This window comes from Stigmatopora nigra, chromosome 9 (genome assembly GCF_051989575.1).
Source record: "Stigmatopora nigra isolate UIUO_SnigA chromosome 9, RoL_Snig_1.1, whole genome shotgun sequence".
Classification (NCBI taxonomy): Eukaryota; Metazoa; Chordata; class Actinopteri; order Syngnathiformes; family Syngnathidae; genus Stigmatopora; species Stigmatopora nigra.
This window is the reverse complement of record NC_135516.1, coordinates 2,881,111-2,896,950: the sequence shown is the minus strand read 5'-3', so window position 1 is coordinate 2,896,950 and position 15,840 is coordinate 2,881,111. Positions and strand designations below refer to the sequence as shown.

The 15,840-nt window shown below is 43.4% G+C and overlaps 2 protein-coding genes across 2 annotated transcripts in view; one reads left to right on the top strand and one right to left on the bottom strand.

Annotated features, from left to right (window-relative positions):
* Positions 1-5,262, top strand: part of LOC144202031 (vasoactive intestinal polypeptide receptor-like) — a 38,144-nt gene extending 32,882 nt beyond the window's left edge. Inside the window, exon 13 of the mRNA XM_077724959.1 lies at positions 6-5,262. Within this exon, the coding sequence (XP_077581085.1) occupies positions 6-200 (195 nt within the window). The 3' untranslated portion in view covers positions 201-5,262. The remainder of the gene's footprint in view (positions 1-5) is intronic.
* Positions 5,263-5,359: 97 nt separating this feature from the next.
* Positions 5,360-15,840, bottom strand: LOC144202029 (kelch-like protein 40a). Its single transcript, XM_077724950.1, has 6 exons — positions 14,687-15,840; positions 14,411-14,571; positions 13,562-13,669; positions 13,245-13,430; positions 12,904-13,053; positions 5,360-5,647 (listed from the first exon to the last, which is right to left on the bottom strand). Exons 1-6 carry the CDS (start codon positions 15,785-15,787, stop codon positions 5,536-5,538), a joined length of 1,818 nt encoding a protein of 605 aa, XP_077581076.1. The 5' UTR covers positions 15,788-15,840; the 3' UTR covers positions 5,360-5,535.

Genomic DNA, 15,840 nt, shown 5'->3' with positions numbered 1-15,840 from the left:
TCCAGGTACAGGTGGAAATAAAACGTAAGTGGCGCAGATGGATGTTACAGCGCTTCTTGGGTGCAGACACTAAGTACCAGCAGCCGTCTATAGGCAGCAATGGGAACAACTTCAGCACCCAGATCACCATGTTAACAAAATGCAGCCCAACTGCCCGGCGAGCATCATCTGCGTGTAAGGAGCACCTCCCAGCAATCTAACATGGAAAGGCAACTATTCTCTTACAGTCAGTCTCTGAATGGTTGAAATACTACCTAAGCAGTAGAGTTGAGGCTACATTCACTCCGCAGATCAAGAGGGCTTTGCCCATTTCCGCCATGTATGTATCTGATATTTTTACGCAGTATGAATAGTCCAACTCTGATCTTTTTACATCTAACCAGGGACTCTTTCGTACATGGATATAAATTGGATATGTATCATATGCCTCTGCACTATGAACGTGCATCCATACAAATTCAAACTGTACATTAACAAGTGAAATACGTCCCCACTATGATAAATACAAATAACAGATGGGAACCAGTGATAGAGGATAAAGGAGTGAAAAACACCTTTTGCTTCTTGGTCAGATACTAAAAAAAATGATTTTAAAAATGGTGGCTCATAGAGCATAAAATCCTCAAAAGTTGCCACAACAGAGTAACGACATAGACCTCGTCAAGGAACCATATTTACTTTCAGAAACGTGTCCTAAAGCGCATACACGAGATGTCATGGACGTGTTCGTGGTCATAGTGTGAGTCGCATATCTTTGTGCAATATAAATGCAAAATAATATTGGAATTGCGCAAATATTTTCATTCAGGGTGCAGCCGCAGGCGTAAAGGTGGCTGTCAGGATTTTATTTTATATTATTATACTTTTGCTTGCAACGAAGAATACGCTTTGATTAACTAATACACTTGCTTCGTGCTTGAACAGTGAAAAACTAATGTAAAATGATGCGCATAGCTCTAATACATTGTTTTAAGTCCTGTCCCCCCAAATCTCCCACCATCTGCTCGGATGGCCTTATAGAATGACTACCCCCTTCTTCCATCACAGTTTTTTTACTTCAGGGGTCGGGAACCTTTTTGACAGAGAGAGCCGTAAACAATTATATTATATTTTCAAATATTATTCCTTGAGAGCCATACTCAGAATTTAAAATAGATAATAAATAAATGTGCACCTTTTTTTTCTTCCTTTTAACTAATTTCGGCCCTTTTAAAGTAGAAAAGGTCTCTGAATTATTTTGATATGGTACCTCCAGATACGAGCTTAATTCGTTCCGGGACTGAGCTCGTATGTCGATACTCAAATGAAGGTGTCCCATAGGAATGAACTAAAAACAAATTAATTTGTTCCAACCATCTGAAAAAAACACCAAAAACAGGATTTGGGATTTTAAAAAAACATTTTTATTTGTTCTAATTCGCCATCTATTAACAAAGTAACAAACAACTAGTGGTTTAATAGTACTGAAATGTGTTTAATGGTACTAAAATTAGACGGATTTCAGACAGAGAGAGGGGTGTGACTTTTTGCATGGCAACACCCTCGTAACAGAACATAAACAAATTTAAACGAACTTGGATTACGATACAGACACATTCAAAAATAAATTTAATCTAACTTTACACTAATCTTAATTTTAATTTTGTTTTAAATTTTGATACCGTTCTTCTCCCGGGTTGGCTCTATTTGCCCCGTCCCAACCCTGACTTTAACATGCAACCTATTGAGGGTTGTTTGTTTTTGTATTCCCAAAATGATCCACACAAATGTCCTCACAATAGGATAAAGCACGACCACTTGCCAACAAGAAGTAGTAAATACTACGCTCATATTATCGAGCAAGCTCCTCTGCCATTGCTCCTCCGCCATTCTGCCCTCACTAACGGGGAGAAAAAAATGCAGCTCCTCGCCCAGTGTTCGTAGAGACATTACACGAGGGAGTTGCAACCAGAAAGGCAGTGCCCATGTTGTTCTTATGAGCAGCCTCTCGCGTCCGCTGTATGCTCGTATATATATAAAAATTCGTCTTGTATTTCAAGATAAATATTTACTCAAAATGCTACTTGTATCTCCAATTGCTCGTATCTCGCGGCACTCGTATGTCAAGGTATTACTGTATGCATAAAGAGTTGTCTAAATGAAAAAGTATGATTAAAGAAGCGTCAGATGTACTTTCAACGCCACAGTGCCAACTTGATGCTCCTATTGGTGCGTTCAGAACTGTTATGATCGCGCCGCGTCGTTGTGCGCGATCGGGAATGAAATAGGACCCAGTTGCGGGTAAACAGGTTGAGGAGAGGCAGCTTAGCTTCAAAACGACAATGTTAATAACTTAAGAAACACGAGAAAGAGTGGTATCGAGGAGAAAGAGTGGTATCGAGGAGAAAGAGTGGTATTGAGGAGAAAGCGTGGTATCGAGGAGAAAGGTAGCGTGGCTGCATGGCTCTACACAGTGACATCCAGGAATATGCAGGAAATATAGGACGATCCGAAAATGATACTAGAACTCATTCGTGTTTAAATACAAACTCAGGAAGTAATCACAGATTGATTACAGCTGCTCTGCCTCGATCGCAAGCCAGGAGGGACAAACGGACGCTCCTGACGAGAACTCTATCTATTAACCGACAGGTTAGCTAAGAGCAATATGCACCTACCAAAAGAGCCACATATGGCTCCATAGCCATAGATTCCCTAACCCTGCTTTACATGGTTCCCGCTGATCGCATACCCGCCCTTCTATTTTGATGTCATATCTTCAATTCACTGAAAAGGCACTTTATATGCTAGTGATTTGCAACAACAGTGGAAGACATTGTAGCTATGAGGAATGTGAGGCCGACAGCCTGTACACTGAAATACTATAACCCAAGTGATGGTGAGTAATGTAATGAAATTCCACGAGCATTGGGAAACAGAATTCAATTAGGGACAGACTGAAAGCAGAATTAGTAGAGTTCTATAAAGCGCACATTCTTTATTTGTAGACCACCTGGACTATGTTGTCCATGCATTTAACCTATTGGCCATGTATGTTGTTTTGTTCATTAAGAAACCCAGTATATAGCTTTCCCAAAGTACTAGATCGTATCCAGCCCAAGGCAGGAGCTTTTATTGCTGGATTCCAAGGTAAAGACGAGACTGATTAAGCTTGTGCATCTCAGGTTACTGAGGGTTTTTATTCATATGCATAATTGCCTTGCAATGCTGTCAATCTGACCGAGTCTTTCTAAGATGGCATAAAGAATTCCATATTTGCAGCACAATACTTAGCAATTTAAAATAGGCGGTAAAACTGATTGTCTGCCAGTTTCATCATATGGTTGGATCTAGAAGTATTATCAAGGAGAGCTTATACATACACCAATTACCCAAGCGACAGGTTGTCTGAGATTTAGCTCGTTATATTTTCTGTTTCATAATTTTTTTTGCTAGATTGAACACTGCTTTGTAAAATCTAAGCAGTGTTTGGTTGCCTGTTTGTGACTGGCAATCAGTCGAGAATTTGCACTCAGTGCCAGCTTTACAGTCTGCACGAGTGATATGGGTAACTGCCCAGATTTTCAAAGAGGGAAGAATCCGCAAAAAAAAAACAACTCATTCATTATTTTGAGTGCCTATAAACTTTTGAAGATGTCAGGTTGGTTATAACAAAATGCACCTATTGCTTGACAGTGCTCGATAGTGTAGTGGTTCACTTGCCTGACTTTGGTGCGGGCAGGAGTGTAAAAGATTATCACTTGGTGGCAATGTGATTGTAGGTGCGAATTTTGTTTATGTATGCCCTGTGAATGACTGGCGATCAGTCAGTGAAGTTAGCTTTGATAGGCTCCAGCCACCTGCAAGAGGGCCTTGGGGGGAGAAAATAAGGGCATTTTTTTTTTTTTTTGTCCAGGCCTCATTTGTCCTTTACGTTCTCGCGTTTGTAGGCAATACCTGGTGAGTGTTGAAAATGATGAATAAATTCACCAGATGTGAATGAAAACAGTTGGGCTAAGCAACATGTCAATGTAATGGCCGATTTGGTAGGTTTGTCATCTCTAGTAAAGACAATGCATGGGCATTAAAATAAAAAGTGATAGAAGTCAACCTCAATAAATGATTTGACCGGGATAAATAAAAGAAGGCTGTTAGTAAGCCTGTCAATTTGATGATTGTGAAATCATTGCTAATACATTATAAATATAATAAGGCTTCCAAATGTAGAAAAATAACCTTGTCTCAGACACTTTAAGTGTGTCTGGTGACTGTTCTCAAACCACAATTCACCAACCCAAGTGCCAACTATCAATCAACTACCTCTACAGAACTTGTCACGACATGGAAAATATATGATACTTTGTGATCAACGTCAGTCGGGAAAGGCTATACCCTCCTAAAACCAGGAAGTATGAATGAATTAATCTCTTTAAATGACAGTAAATATGAAACAAATTAATTTAATCACAGATCAGTTTTTCATTTCAAAGCTTATTTTCTAAGGCAAAATTATTTTTTTTAAAAACGTTCCCTGTCCAAAATACTTATATACTGCTTGTGAGGTCGTCTACCAGTTCCGTCAGCCAGTCATTATGATCAGAAATAACATTTTAAAAAACATTATTGGAGTTGTGGCTTTAAATGTGGAGGGGGGAAACTTATGAGTGAACCAAACATTCAGCAGAGGGGTTTTTCAACTATTCCACAAGGTGCTGCAGTGGGTGCAGGTTTGTGCTCCAACTGGTCCATCACGGAGAGTTTTACCACTGATACTTTTAAGACACATAATTGGTTAGATTGTACCTTCGTCAGTTAGACGAAAACCTGCATCCTCTGCGGCTGTTGAGTACCGGTTTGGACACCTATGATTAACACGGTGTTTCCCAATACAGTAACAGCTCTTCCACCTTCAGCTATCGTCTTAGTTTTCAATAAAACACCAACCCATTAGGTGTTCTTTTTGGCCTTTGGCGTTAGCAGATGACTTAATTAAACATTAGGATGTTGCTTTTGCATCTGTTATTATGTAAGCGCATGAATTGATTGGCAAGATGCCCACATCCTGCTCAGACTAAATGTAACACATACATAAACATTACACATGCAGTACATTATACTTGTACGTAATGGGAAAACTGTCTGTTTATAATGAAGACTTCAGGAAATCCATGTTTACATTTAAGACTAAATACTGTAATGTTCACACTTGGTGTTTGCATTGTGTCAACATTGAATGTTTCTCTTCTGTGGTTTATGTACATTTTGTGTTCTGTACAGTATATGGAATAGGTTGTTACAATGTTATCACACAGTACTTGTGAAAAAAGAATAAAACCATTTGCACTTTGGATTTATGCTTCAACCTCATCGCTCATGGGATGCAAACACTCCAGTACTTTATTTTAGTTATGATTATAGAACATAACAAGAACAATTTAATACAAATATATAAAATATATCCGGCATTTTGCTTGTTGGACTCATTTTCAGGGTTAATGTCTTGTTGTTTCACGCAATATGTACACTCATTCTACAAACTGCAATATAACAGAAAGATTATAATTTGTTGAGGCGCAGAGTGTTGAGACGGACTGGAACAATGGTTGCCCCCTCTGCATAAATAATCTCACGTACGATTCCACTCCAGCAATTCTCTGTGTCGTTATATCTGTAAAAAGGATTTACATAATCATGTCCCCACACAGAGATCACCAAACATTTAAACCTAAAACTAAGTGCATGTGTGTTGTAATGTTAGATGTAATGATACGTTTTGTATACCTTGGATACATATCCCATTCGGGAAGAGTTGAAATAATCTGAACTCTCTTTCACGACCTTTTGTTCACCATACAGTAAATTTAAAAACACCAAAAAAACCTTAATCATGTGCACCCAGCAAAGTCTTTTTTAATATATTGAAATAATGATAATGTACCATATTCTCTTCCATATAAGCCCCCTGCGTACAAGCCACAACTTTAAAATCGCCTCAAAGATTGTTGAATTTTACCATTTCTCACGTATAAGCCGCCCCCTGATTCAAAATTTTCACCTCTATATTCATGTTTTTAATAGGAAGTACAAATGTGTTACTTTGAAGGGAAAATCTTAAGAAAAATCCTCACATGTGGTATTGCTGAGATACTGTATGAATCAAAAGCACATTCGGGTCAATATCATAAGAAAGGGGCGGCCTGGCAGCTTAGTGCTTAGCGCGTCGGTCTCACAGGGGGGAGACTTGGGTTCGGGTCGGTCCACCTGCGCGGATTTTGCATGTTCTCCCCGCGCCTGTGTGGGTTTTCTCTGGGTACTCCGGTTTCCATACCTGTCAACCTCGAACCATTTGTGATCTTACCAAATTTTGTTTTCGCCCTTACATATATGTATAAATACATGGAAAATCTTACCACTTTACTTTTTTGCAAAACAGACCAGAAACAGCTGATCAAATGAAAGTAAACATAAACAAGGGAACAGGAAACGGAAATCACATGGTGAAAGTGTTACAAAACGAAATGTTTATCATGATCTTTTTTTTTTAGCCAATCAGAGGCGCCGGTACATATATCACTTGGCAGACATGCGTTTCCGGGAAGAAACAATGGCGGATGGTGAAAAATGGCTAGAAAGTGCCTTAATTTATTTTTTTTTCTCAAAATCACCGTTTAGCGTACCATTTTCATGTGTACAGCGTACCAATATAAAAATGGGCTTTCAGTTGTACCAATTACGGCGAGAACGTACCAGTTGACAGGTATGGGTTTCCTCCCACATTCCAATGTATGGTCGGCTGATTAGACACTCTAAATCAGTGATTTTCAAACTTTTTTGGCCACCGCCCCCTTCACCGCCGGGCCAAAATGCCAACGCCCCCCTCTTTACCCCTTTCCAACGAACGAAGCTTAAATAAATAGAAGACAGGCGCCTCAGATATTATTCGCTAATTTCGTTTCTTTTAATAGACCAATGCGCAGTTCACCTCGAATCATAAAAATTGATAGCTGATGCATTAAGCCGGTCGCTGTGCGCATACGTCTGTGGTTAAGCGTTGCCGGCGCGCTATTGTGTGCTCCTCTGCGGCTGACTGGATGGTGGTGGTTTCCCCAGTCGCCTGCATCGACGATAAACTCGCGACAATTAGTGATATACGGTATATGCGCGCTGCTCGTGAGCGCTCGAGCAGACAACGTTTCTTGTTTCAATAAAGCTTGGTTTTTGTCGACTTTTTATTACAGACAATCCATTTTTCCGGTCTTTCTACAAACACCAACGTCACATTTTACTGTAATTGCTCCATCGCCCCCTTCACTATTTCAACGCCCCCCATTCGCCTGTTTATTCGTCAGCGCCCCCCTGAAAGTTCACACCACCCCCCGGGGGGCGGTACCGCCCACTTTGAAAACCACTGCTCTAAATTGTCCCTAGGTATGACAGTGAACGTGAATGGTTGTTTGCCTCCTTGTGCCCTCCGATTTCAGGGTGTCCCCCGCCTCTGGTCCGAAGTCAGCTGGGATAGGCTCCAGCACCCCCCACAATCCCATTTACGATAAAGCAGTTCAGAAAATGAGATTAGACCATAAGGAAGTTAGTAATCACCCAGTACTGGTTGTTTTCTTACTGCAAAACAGAAAATAACCAACAAATAGTAAATGTTAATTTGCCAAAATCTACTAGTGATAATGAGTATGGCAACGCTGTACGTCATTGCTTCAGGCATCATTTATTTTTGTTACAAATACGGTAAATAGTAGTGTTTATTTTAATGGGTAATAGTGAACAAAACACAATTTTTTTTTTATAAAATATTTCCAGAAAGTGGGCCAATATTTTATCAATGCCAGGACTAGCATTTCTAATTAAATGCCGTACTGTTACATGTTGTGGTCAGCGGAATTAGTTTATGTAATCTTCTGTTTTATTTTGGTGGATTCCTGTCTGCAGTGCTCACCATTGCAGGCTTGTCTTGTAATCATCTAAGTGTCTACACCTGTGTTTGTTTAGCCTGGTCCTCATTTATAATCCTCTATTTCAGTGGTCTTGCTAGTCACGAAGCTGAGCCACGATGACCTTCTTTGCTTTCTGTTTCTGAAGTTTCCTGCTCTGCCCCGTTTTGGAAACATTTGATTTTGTGTTGCTTCCCTCCAGGTCAATAAACCTTGGTCCCGAAACTCCCCCTTGCCCAGCCTTGTGCTTTTGAGTCCAGCTGTGTGTTCACCACCCCGTTGTGACATGCACCTCATATTGCCCACCCTTCATCGAGATGTAATTCCTGGCAGCTGCATTCACATGTGTTACGGCTGGCAGCCTGGACACACCAGTAGGAGGTGTTTTATCTCCAGCTCTGGCTCCACCCCTGTGACAGAGCCCTGCCCAGGCCAAACACAGCTGTAATTAATTCCCCAATCATCCCTCCTGCCCTTATTTAAAGCCTTTTCAGTTGTCAGTTTAGCCTTGCCTTTTACCTTCCTTCTTGCCCTGGCCCTTGCCTTGCTGAGTTGCAGGCTTGTGAGTATGTTACTCCGTTATATTTTGTATGTGTTGTTAATGATTTTGGGTTGCATAGGGGGACTTGAGATAAGTTTAGACACCCTTGGGTATACATATAGTTTGTGCATTTAGACACAGTTATTCCCCTGTCTAGATTATATTACATCAGTTTAACGGTGGCATCCTTCGGTCTGATTTCCTGTATTTTTGTGGGTGTTCATTTGGACACCTGTCTGGGAGGGGGTTTTACCGTGTTTATTTGAGGGTGCCACTTTAATATCTCGTGCTTCCCCTATGTTATCCCGTAGTCTGTTTTGTTGACTTTATTGTAAATAAAAATAACTGAAGGCTACTTGCAATGTGTGTCCGAACTCATCTTTGACCGAACCTGTCTGCTGTGATAGTTGCGACTCTCTGGTATATCATACCCCAGGGGGAGTCGTAACAAGACTCACAAGCCTACAGGCAGCAGTTCAGCAACAAGGGCTTGAAGGCTAAAAAAAAAAAAAAAAAAAAAAAAAAAAAAACTCTCTGGTATATCATACCCCAGGGGGAGTCGTAACAAGTGGGGGCTCGTCCGGGAGATCATTAAGATCTGTTATCACAGCAGCAGTTTGGTCATTGGTGGTACGGACTGCATGTGCAGTAGGCCGGTGAAGGCTGGGCAAGCAGAGTTGAGGTAGGCACAGTTAATAGCTATCATTCAGTCTAGTGTAGTGCTGTAACTAGCAGGATGGACTTTGATGCGGAAGAGTTCCTTTTTTTTAACTTGGCACTGTAGATCAGGTTGACCAATGTAAGAGGAGAGATCTGTTAGGTCTTGCCGCTCATCTAGGGTTCACTCTGTCCAGGACTACCAGGCTAGCTGAATTGAAGCAGGAGGTTATCCATATATTAATAGCAGCGCAGTACTTAGAAGCCACAGGAGGAGCATCTGCGGGTGTTTCCTCTCAGTCTCTGGTCGATTCTGAGGAATCAGGCAGGATGGAGAAAGATGAGGTAGGCAGGGATGGTGTCACCTTGAATGTAAAGGCTCTAGTTATAAATCCCAGGGCTTGTTTAAAAGGAAAACCAGAGGGATATGGTGCTGTATCTATTGGGGAAAATGCCCCCATTGCTCTAAAGATATTACGTATGCAATATGAGGCTAGGGATAGGGAGTATGCTCATCAGCTGGCCCTCAAGAAAATGGAGTTTGAGATTGAACTAAAAAGGCGGGAGATTGAACTCTTAAAGAGTACTAATATGGTAGAAAGTAGGGGGTTTAAAGTTAGTGAAAGCCTTCCGCTTGTACAGCCTTTCAGTGAGACGAACGTCGAGGCGTGGTTTGGTGCGTTTGAACGGATAGCGCTGTCCAATAAGTGGCCAGAAGAAGGCTGGGCTCTAGTCTTACAAAGGAAACTGTCAGGGAAAGGCCTCGAAGCTTTGAGTACACTGTCGATAGAAGACAGGTTGGTATATGATAAGGTAAATAGAGCAGTGTTGCGCGTTTACGAACTGGTGCCTGAGGCGTACCGCCAAAAGTTCAGAAATCACAAATTAAAGCCTGGACAGGCCGTGGCTGAGTTTGGCCATGAGAAAGAAAAAGCTTTGGAGCTTGAGCGTGTAGAGAAAGCACGTGTAGCTCAAGAACGGCTTGAGAAAGAAAAAGCTTTGGAGCTTGAGCGTGTAGAGAAAGCACGTGTAGCTCAAGAACGGCTTGAGAAAGAAAAAACCTTGGAGCAAGATCGACTAGAAAGAGAAAAGGCCTTAGAGCAAGATCGACTAGAAAGAGAAAAGGCCTTGAAAGCAGAGCGAAAAGAAAAAGAACTGATTGAAAGAGAAAATATTTTGGAGCAGGAAAATTTAGAAAGAAAAAAATTGGAGCAAGAGCGGCTTGAAAAAGAACAAAGCAAGAAGAAAATGTCCGCCGCGGAGATCAGCCTGCAGAAAGCACCCCAAGTTTCGGTGCCGAGGCCACGCAAAGTACTCCTGTCGCCCCTGGGGCCGCCAGTCGCACCCGTGCCGAAGCCACTAACCAGGCTTCCGGTGCCGGCCGGCCTTCCAGGCACAGTTCTTTCTAGCACTGTTCTGCCCAGCACCGTTCTGGCCAGCGACTGCCCGCCCAGAAGTGGTAGCAATGCTCCGGCGCCGCTGGATGATGGTGCCGGCGACTGCAAGAGCGGCAAAGCTCTGGCACCCCTGGACGAGGGAGTTGGCGACCCTCCAAGCAACCAGGGTAAGGTGCCTGACCGTTCTAAAATTCTAGTGTCTCCTAAAGGAAGGGGGCTTGGCCAAGACTTAAAGGACTGGCACGGACGCCCGCCAGACCGGCCAGGCATTGTCATCGGCTGGCGCGGACGCCCGCCGGACCGACCTCTTCCTCGTCTCGTTTCTGGCTGGCATGGACGCCCGCCAGATCGGCCACGGCTCATCACCGGCCGGCACAGACGCCCGCCAGACCGGCCAGGCATTGTCATCGGCTGGCGCGGACGCCCGCCGGACCGACTTCCTCGTCTCGTTTCTGGCTGGCATGGACGCCCGCCAGATCGGCCACGGCTCATCACCGGCCGGCACAGACGCCCGCCAGACCGGCCAGGCATTGTCATCGGCTGGCGCGGACGCCCGCCGGACCGACTTCCTCGTCTCGTTTCTGGCTGGCATGGACGCCCGCCAGATCGGCCACGGCTCATCACCGGCCGGCACGGACGCCCGCCAGACCGGCCAGGCATTGTCATCGGCTGGCGCGGACGCCCGCCAGACCGGCCAGGCATTGTCATCGGCTGGCGCGGACGCCCGCCGGACCGACCTCTTCCTCGTCTCGTTTCTGGCTGGCGTGGACGCCCGCCAGATCGGTCACAGCTCATAACCGGCCGGCGCGGACGCCCGCCAGACCGGCCACGCCTTGTCCTCGGCTGGCGTGGACGCCCGCCAGATCGGCCACGGCTCATCACCGGCCGGCGCGGACGCCCGCCGGACCGGCCGCGCCTTGTCATCGGCTGGCGCGGACGCCCACCGGACAATGCCCTATCTCAAGTTTAGGAGAGTTTTAACAGGAGTGTATTGATTGATTGGGGCAGGTTGGTGGTTCGGTTTCGTCAACAGGGTGACTCTTGAGGGGGGAGGTGTTACGGCTGGCAGCCTGGACACACCAGTAGGAGGTGTTTTATCTCCAGCTCTGGCTCCACCCCTGTGACAGAGCCCTGCCCAGGCCAAACACAGCTGTAATTAATTCCCCAATCATCCCTCCTGCCCTTATTTAAAGCCTTTTCAGTTGTCAGTTTAGCCTTGCCTTTTACCTTCCTTCTTGCCCTGGCCCTTGCCTTGCTGAGTTGCAGGCTTGTGAGTATGTTACTCCGTTATATTTTGTATGTGTTGTTAATGATTTTGGGTTGCATAGGGGGACTTGAGATAAGTTTAGACACCCTTGGGTATACATATAGTTTGTGCATTTAGACACAGTTATTCCCCTGTCTAGATTATATTACATCAGTTTAACGGTGGCATCCTTCGGTCTGATTTCCTGTATTTTTGTGGGTGTTCATTTGGACACCTGTCTGGGAGGGGGTTTTACCGTGTTTATTTGAGGGTGCCACTTTAATATCTCGTGCTTCCCCTATGTTATCCCGTAGTCTGTTTTGTTGACTTTATTGTAAATAAAAATAACTGAAGGCTACTTGCAATGTGTGTCCGAACTCATCTTTGACCGAACCTGTCTGCTGTGATAGTTGCGACTCTCTGGTATATCATACCCCAGGGGGAGTCGTAACAACATGTATCAATGTTTATGTGATGACATAAAGTCAGGAGAAATAGCTGTCTGCCACTTTTAAGTTTTTGTCAGATGCATCAGCTTTTCACCTTCTCAACTTTGAAAATAATTTTGAGTGAGAGCTTGTATGCAATTAAATGCATACAGTGCATGTTTGTGTAGATACATCTATCTGCTCTTCACTAATTCATTTCCGAACCACGTCATCCTCATTAGGGTTGCTGGGGTTGCTGGATCCTATCGCTGCTGACTCTAGGTCAGAGGTGGGGGACACCCTGAATTGGTGGCCAGCCAATCGCAGGGCACAAGGAGATGGAAAACCATGCACTCTCTCACTCATACCTAGGAGCAATTTAAAGTGTCCAATCAGCCTACCAAGCATGTTTTTGGAATGTGCGAGGAAACCGGATTACCCGGAGAAAAATCACGCAGGCAAGGTAGAACATGCAAATGCCACACAGATGGACATGACCTGGATTTGAACCCAGGACCCCAGAGCTGTGTCAAGTCCCACTGGGCTACACTCTATCTGTTATGTCAATGAATTATTTGTCTTGCATTTTAATAATACACAAGCAAGAAGGATAAAAATTGAATTTTTTGGTATCCTCTGTCTTTGTTATTCATTCAAATTCCCACCCCCACATTTGAATGTGAGACCTTGTGTAATGAGGCCTTTTTACCTCCAGATGTCAGTCATTTCTGTTGGGACAGGCTCCTCACTGGTTTCACTTGGCATCATAGAAAAGCCTCCCACGGCATACAAGAAGCCACCCATGGACTTCAGATTTAGGGAACTGCGCTCCTGAGGGAACTCAGTAAACTCAGACCATCTAGACAACAGACATTGAGTAAATAGTGTTAGAGCAGCTGCTATCTTGTCATATGACACACTCACTAATCTTCTATTTTTATGACATGATCATTTACTACTGTTTCCATTTCATGAGTCATTTCACATATGTGGACATATTCCTCATCTCAGAGTTTTGAGAGACTGGTCTTTTAAAAGCTGCTTTCTCACTTGTTGGTGGCTATGTCATAGACCTCGACAGAGCTAGTCAGACCCGCATCTGTAACTCCTGTCACGACAAAGATCTGGTCTTTATGGACTTCAACACCAAACAGGGAGCGGGCCTTCTTCAGTGGGGCCAAGTCCTTCCACTCAAATTTAGCAGGGTTATACACACAGACTCTCTTCGTGCACTTCCTGCATCAAAACATTAAAGAGGTTACTCGTTTTCCTACATTTTTCACCCGGCAGGACTAATAATCCTGATATGAAATTAAATACTACATTTCCATGCGAAAGTTCAACACCATGAATACAAACTGACTTACTTGCTTTCTGATTTCCCTCCAATAACATAGACAAGTCCTTTGTGCGATACCGTACCATGGCCATATACGACATATGGGAGTGCGTCCGACTCTCCCCATTTGAATGACCTGGGGGAAAAAACAGTTACTAAGTTCCTTTAGATTTGACCAAAAACTTTGAGATACAAAATAAATGTGTATAGTTTATTTATTTCTATCCTTTTAGTTGGCCATGCACTTTTGATTAAGGAAGAAAAGCCTACTCATCCAAGCTGACCTTACGTAAAAGGTAAAGGTGCTCTGACATGGCGACCATGTGAAAAAATTAATACTACTGCATGAATGTAATTTTACATTGGCACGCAAATTTGAGTTTTTTCCTATCATATCTTTGCTATTCCTTCTAAAACAATGCATAAGGGAATTCCCAAATTTTCAACAATTTCTATAGCTTTCTAGCGCTGCGCTAGCTAGTATATGTTAGTAGAATGACAATATGGTCACATTGTCAGAACAGAATAATTAGCCCATGGCTAGTACAATAGCAGAAGACAAATATTTGCAGCTCTTTCTGCGTGTGACATCTCTTTGATTTTTTTTAGTGGCTAGAGACAAGCCATCGGAAAAACAAAGACTACTACCTTGTATCTAAATTCATTATTAAGCCTTTTCCATCATTTTGAGCAATTGTGATTTAATTTGGTTCAGTCAATCTAAGTATCGATCAAGACCGATTCATTGCTACACCATAGTTGCCAGCCCATAATAATGTCACATTAGAAAAATAGTCAAAAACCTGTGGCAACTCTGCATAGGTGGCTAAAGCAAAATCCTATAGGAGGTATTTTGACATTGCTGTTCGTTACTTACTGTCTGTCATAAATCATGACTGAGTCAAGAACATGTTCCCCTTCCTTTAGTTCTTTGCCTCCAACAACATAGATTGAGTTCTCTGCTTCTGCCATACCAAATAAGCAGCGAGGGTTCGGTTGTGAGGGCATTCCTAACCATTCTGAACTCACTGGGTCAAACTGGGAATGACATTAATGTTGCATAAATGGCAAAACACAGAAATAAACATACAATCATTTTTAAAATGTAATATGTTCAACAGATGAAAGTGGTCTTCACTGTGAAAAAACCTACCTGTAAGAAGTAAGAACTGTAGGGTTCATCCAGATTATTCTCATTGTAGAGTAATCCACCAACGACAAACACCTGATTCTCTTTGGTTACCAGACTGCAGTGGTTCTTTGGAATTTCTTTCGAGTCTGACACCGCAAAGCATTCATTTCCAACTGGTTCATATGCCACAGTCCCTTTATCACTGATCAAAAGTAGCAAGTCCATCTCAAACATCCCAAAACGAGGGTTGTTGTTGAGTATTGCCGGTAGATAGACCTCCTCATACTCCCCACTTCCTTGTCCCTCAGTTCTCTCTGATTTCGGCTTGGGGAGACGACCCTTGTAAGCATCCCTGACCAGATCCAGCTCTTTTTTAATCTCCTGGTTAGACTTAATATATTTATGGCATTCCACTTTTTCCTTAAAGTAGCTCAATGGTATTAACCTAAACCGGACGCAGTGCAACAATTCTGGCAATTCCTGCACTCTTTTTTTCTCATCATGTCCGACCCAGTCCATCAGTGATTCAAACACAAGTTCTTCCCGGTCTACATTAAGTGTATCTGAATTAATGATGAGACCTAGCTCAGTCTCAGCCAGCTGCAGGAAGTCCCGGTCTCTAATTACAACCTGGAAGCGTTCACAGATAAACTCCTGAGCAGTCGAGGCAAGCCTAGGACAGTCCAGCAGAAGTCCCAGCCTGAAGATACCCAAGCAGTTCCCTAGCACCAGCTTCTCTTGAAGGTAAGAAACACAAACCGAGAAGATGGATGGGATTTGGTACATGTTAGCGACCATAAAGATATCCTGGACATTTTGTTCTGTCAATTTAATGTCAGAAGTGTAAAGGTAGCGCAAGATTAGCCCCACCGTCGCAGGCTCTACATCTTTGAGGACGATGTCACGGGTCCTGCTCTCCTCCAGGTCAGACAGGAACATGGCCTTGAAGAAGGGGCTACTTGCTGCTAAAACCAATCGGTGGCAGGGAAACTTCTTGTCCTTGACTTTGAGGACACAGTCCACAAACTTGTCATTCTCTAACAGATCGCAGAGTCCATCTTGAAGAAGGGTTTGCTGGTACATCCGAGGCTGCTCTGTTGGGTCTATAGCCAGGGCAGCCATTTTCTTCAGCTTCTTTTTCCTGGTCTTGCAGGAAGATGATAAGAGGGTCTGCT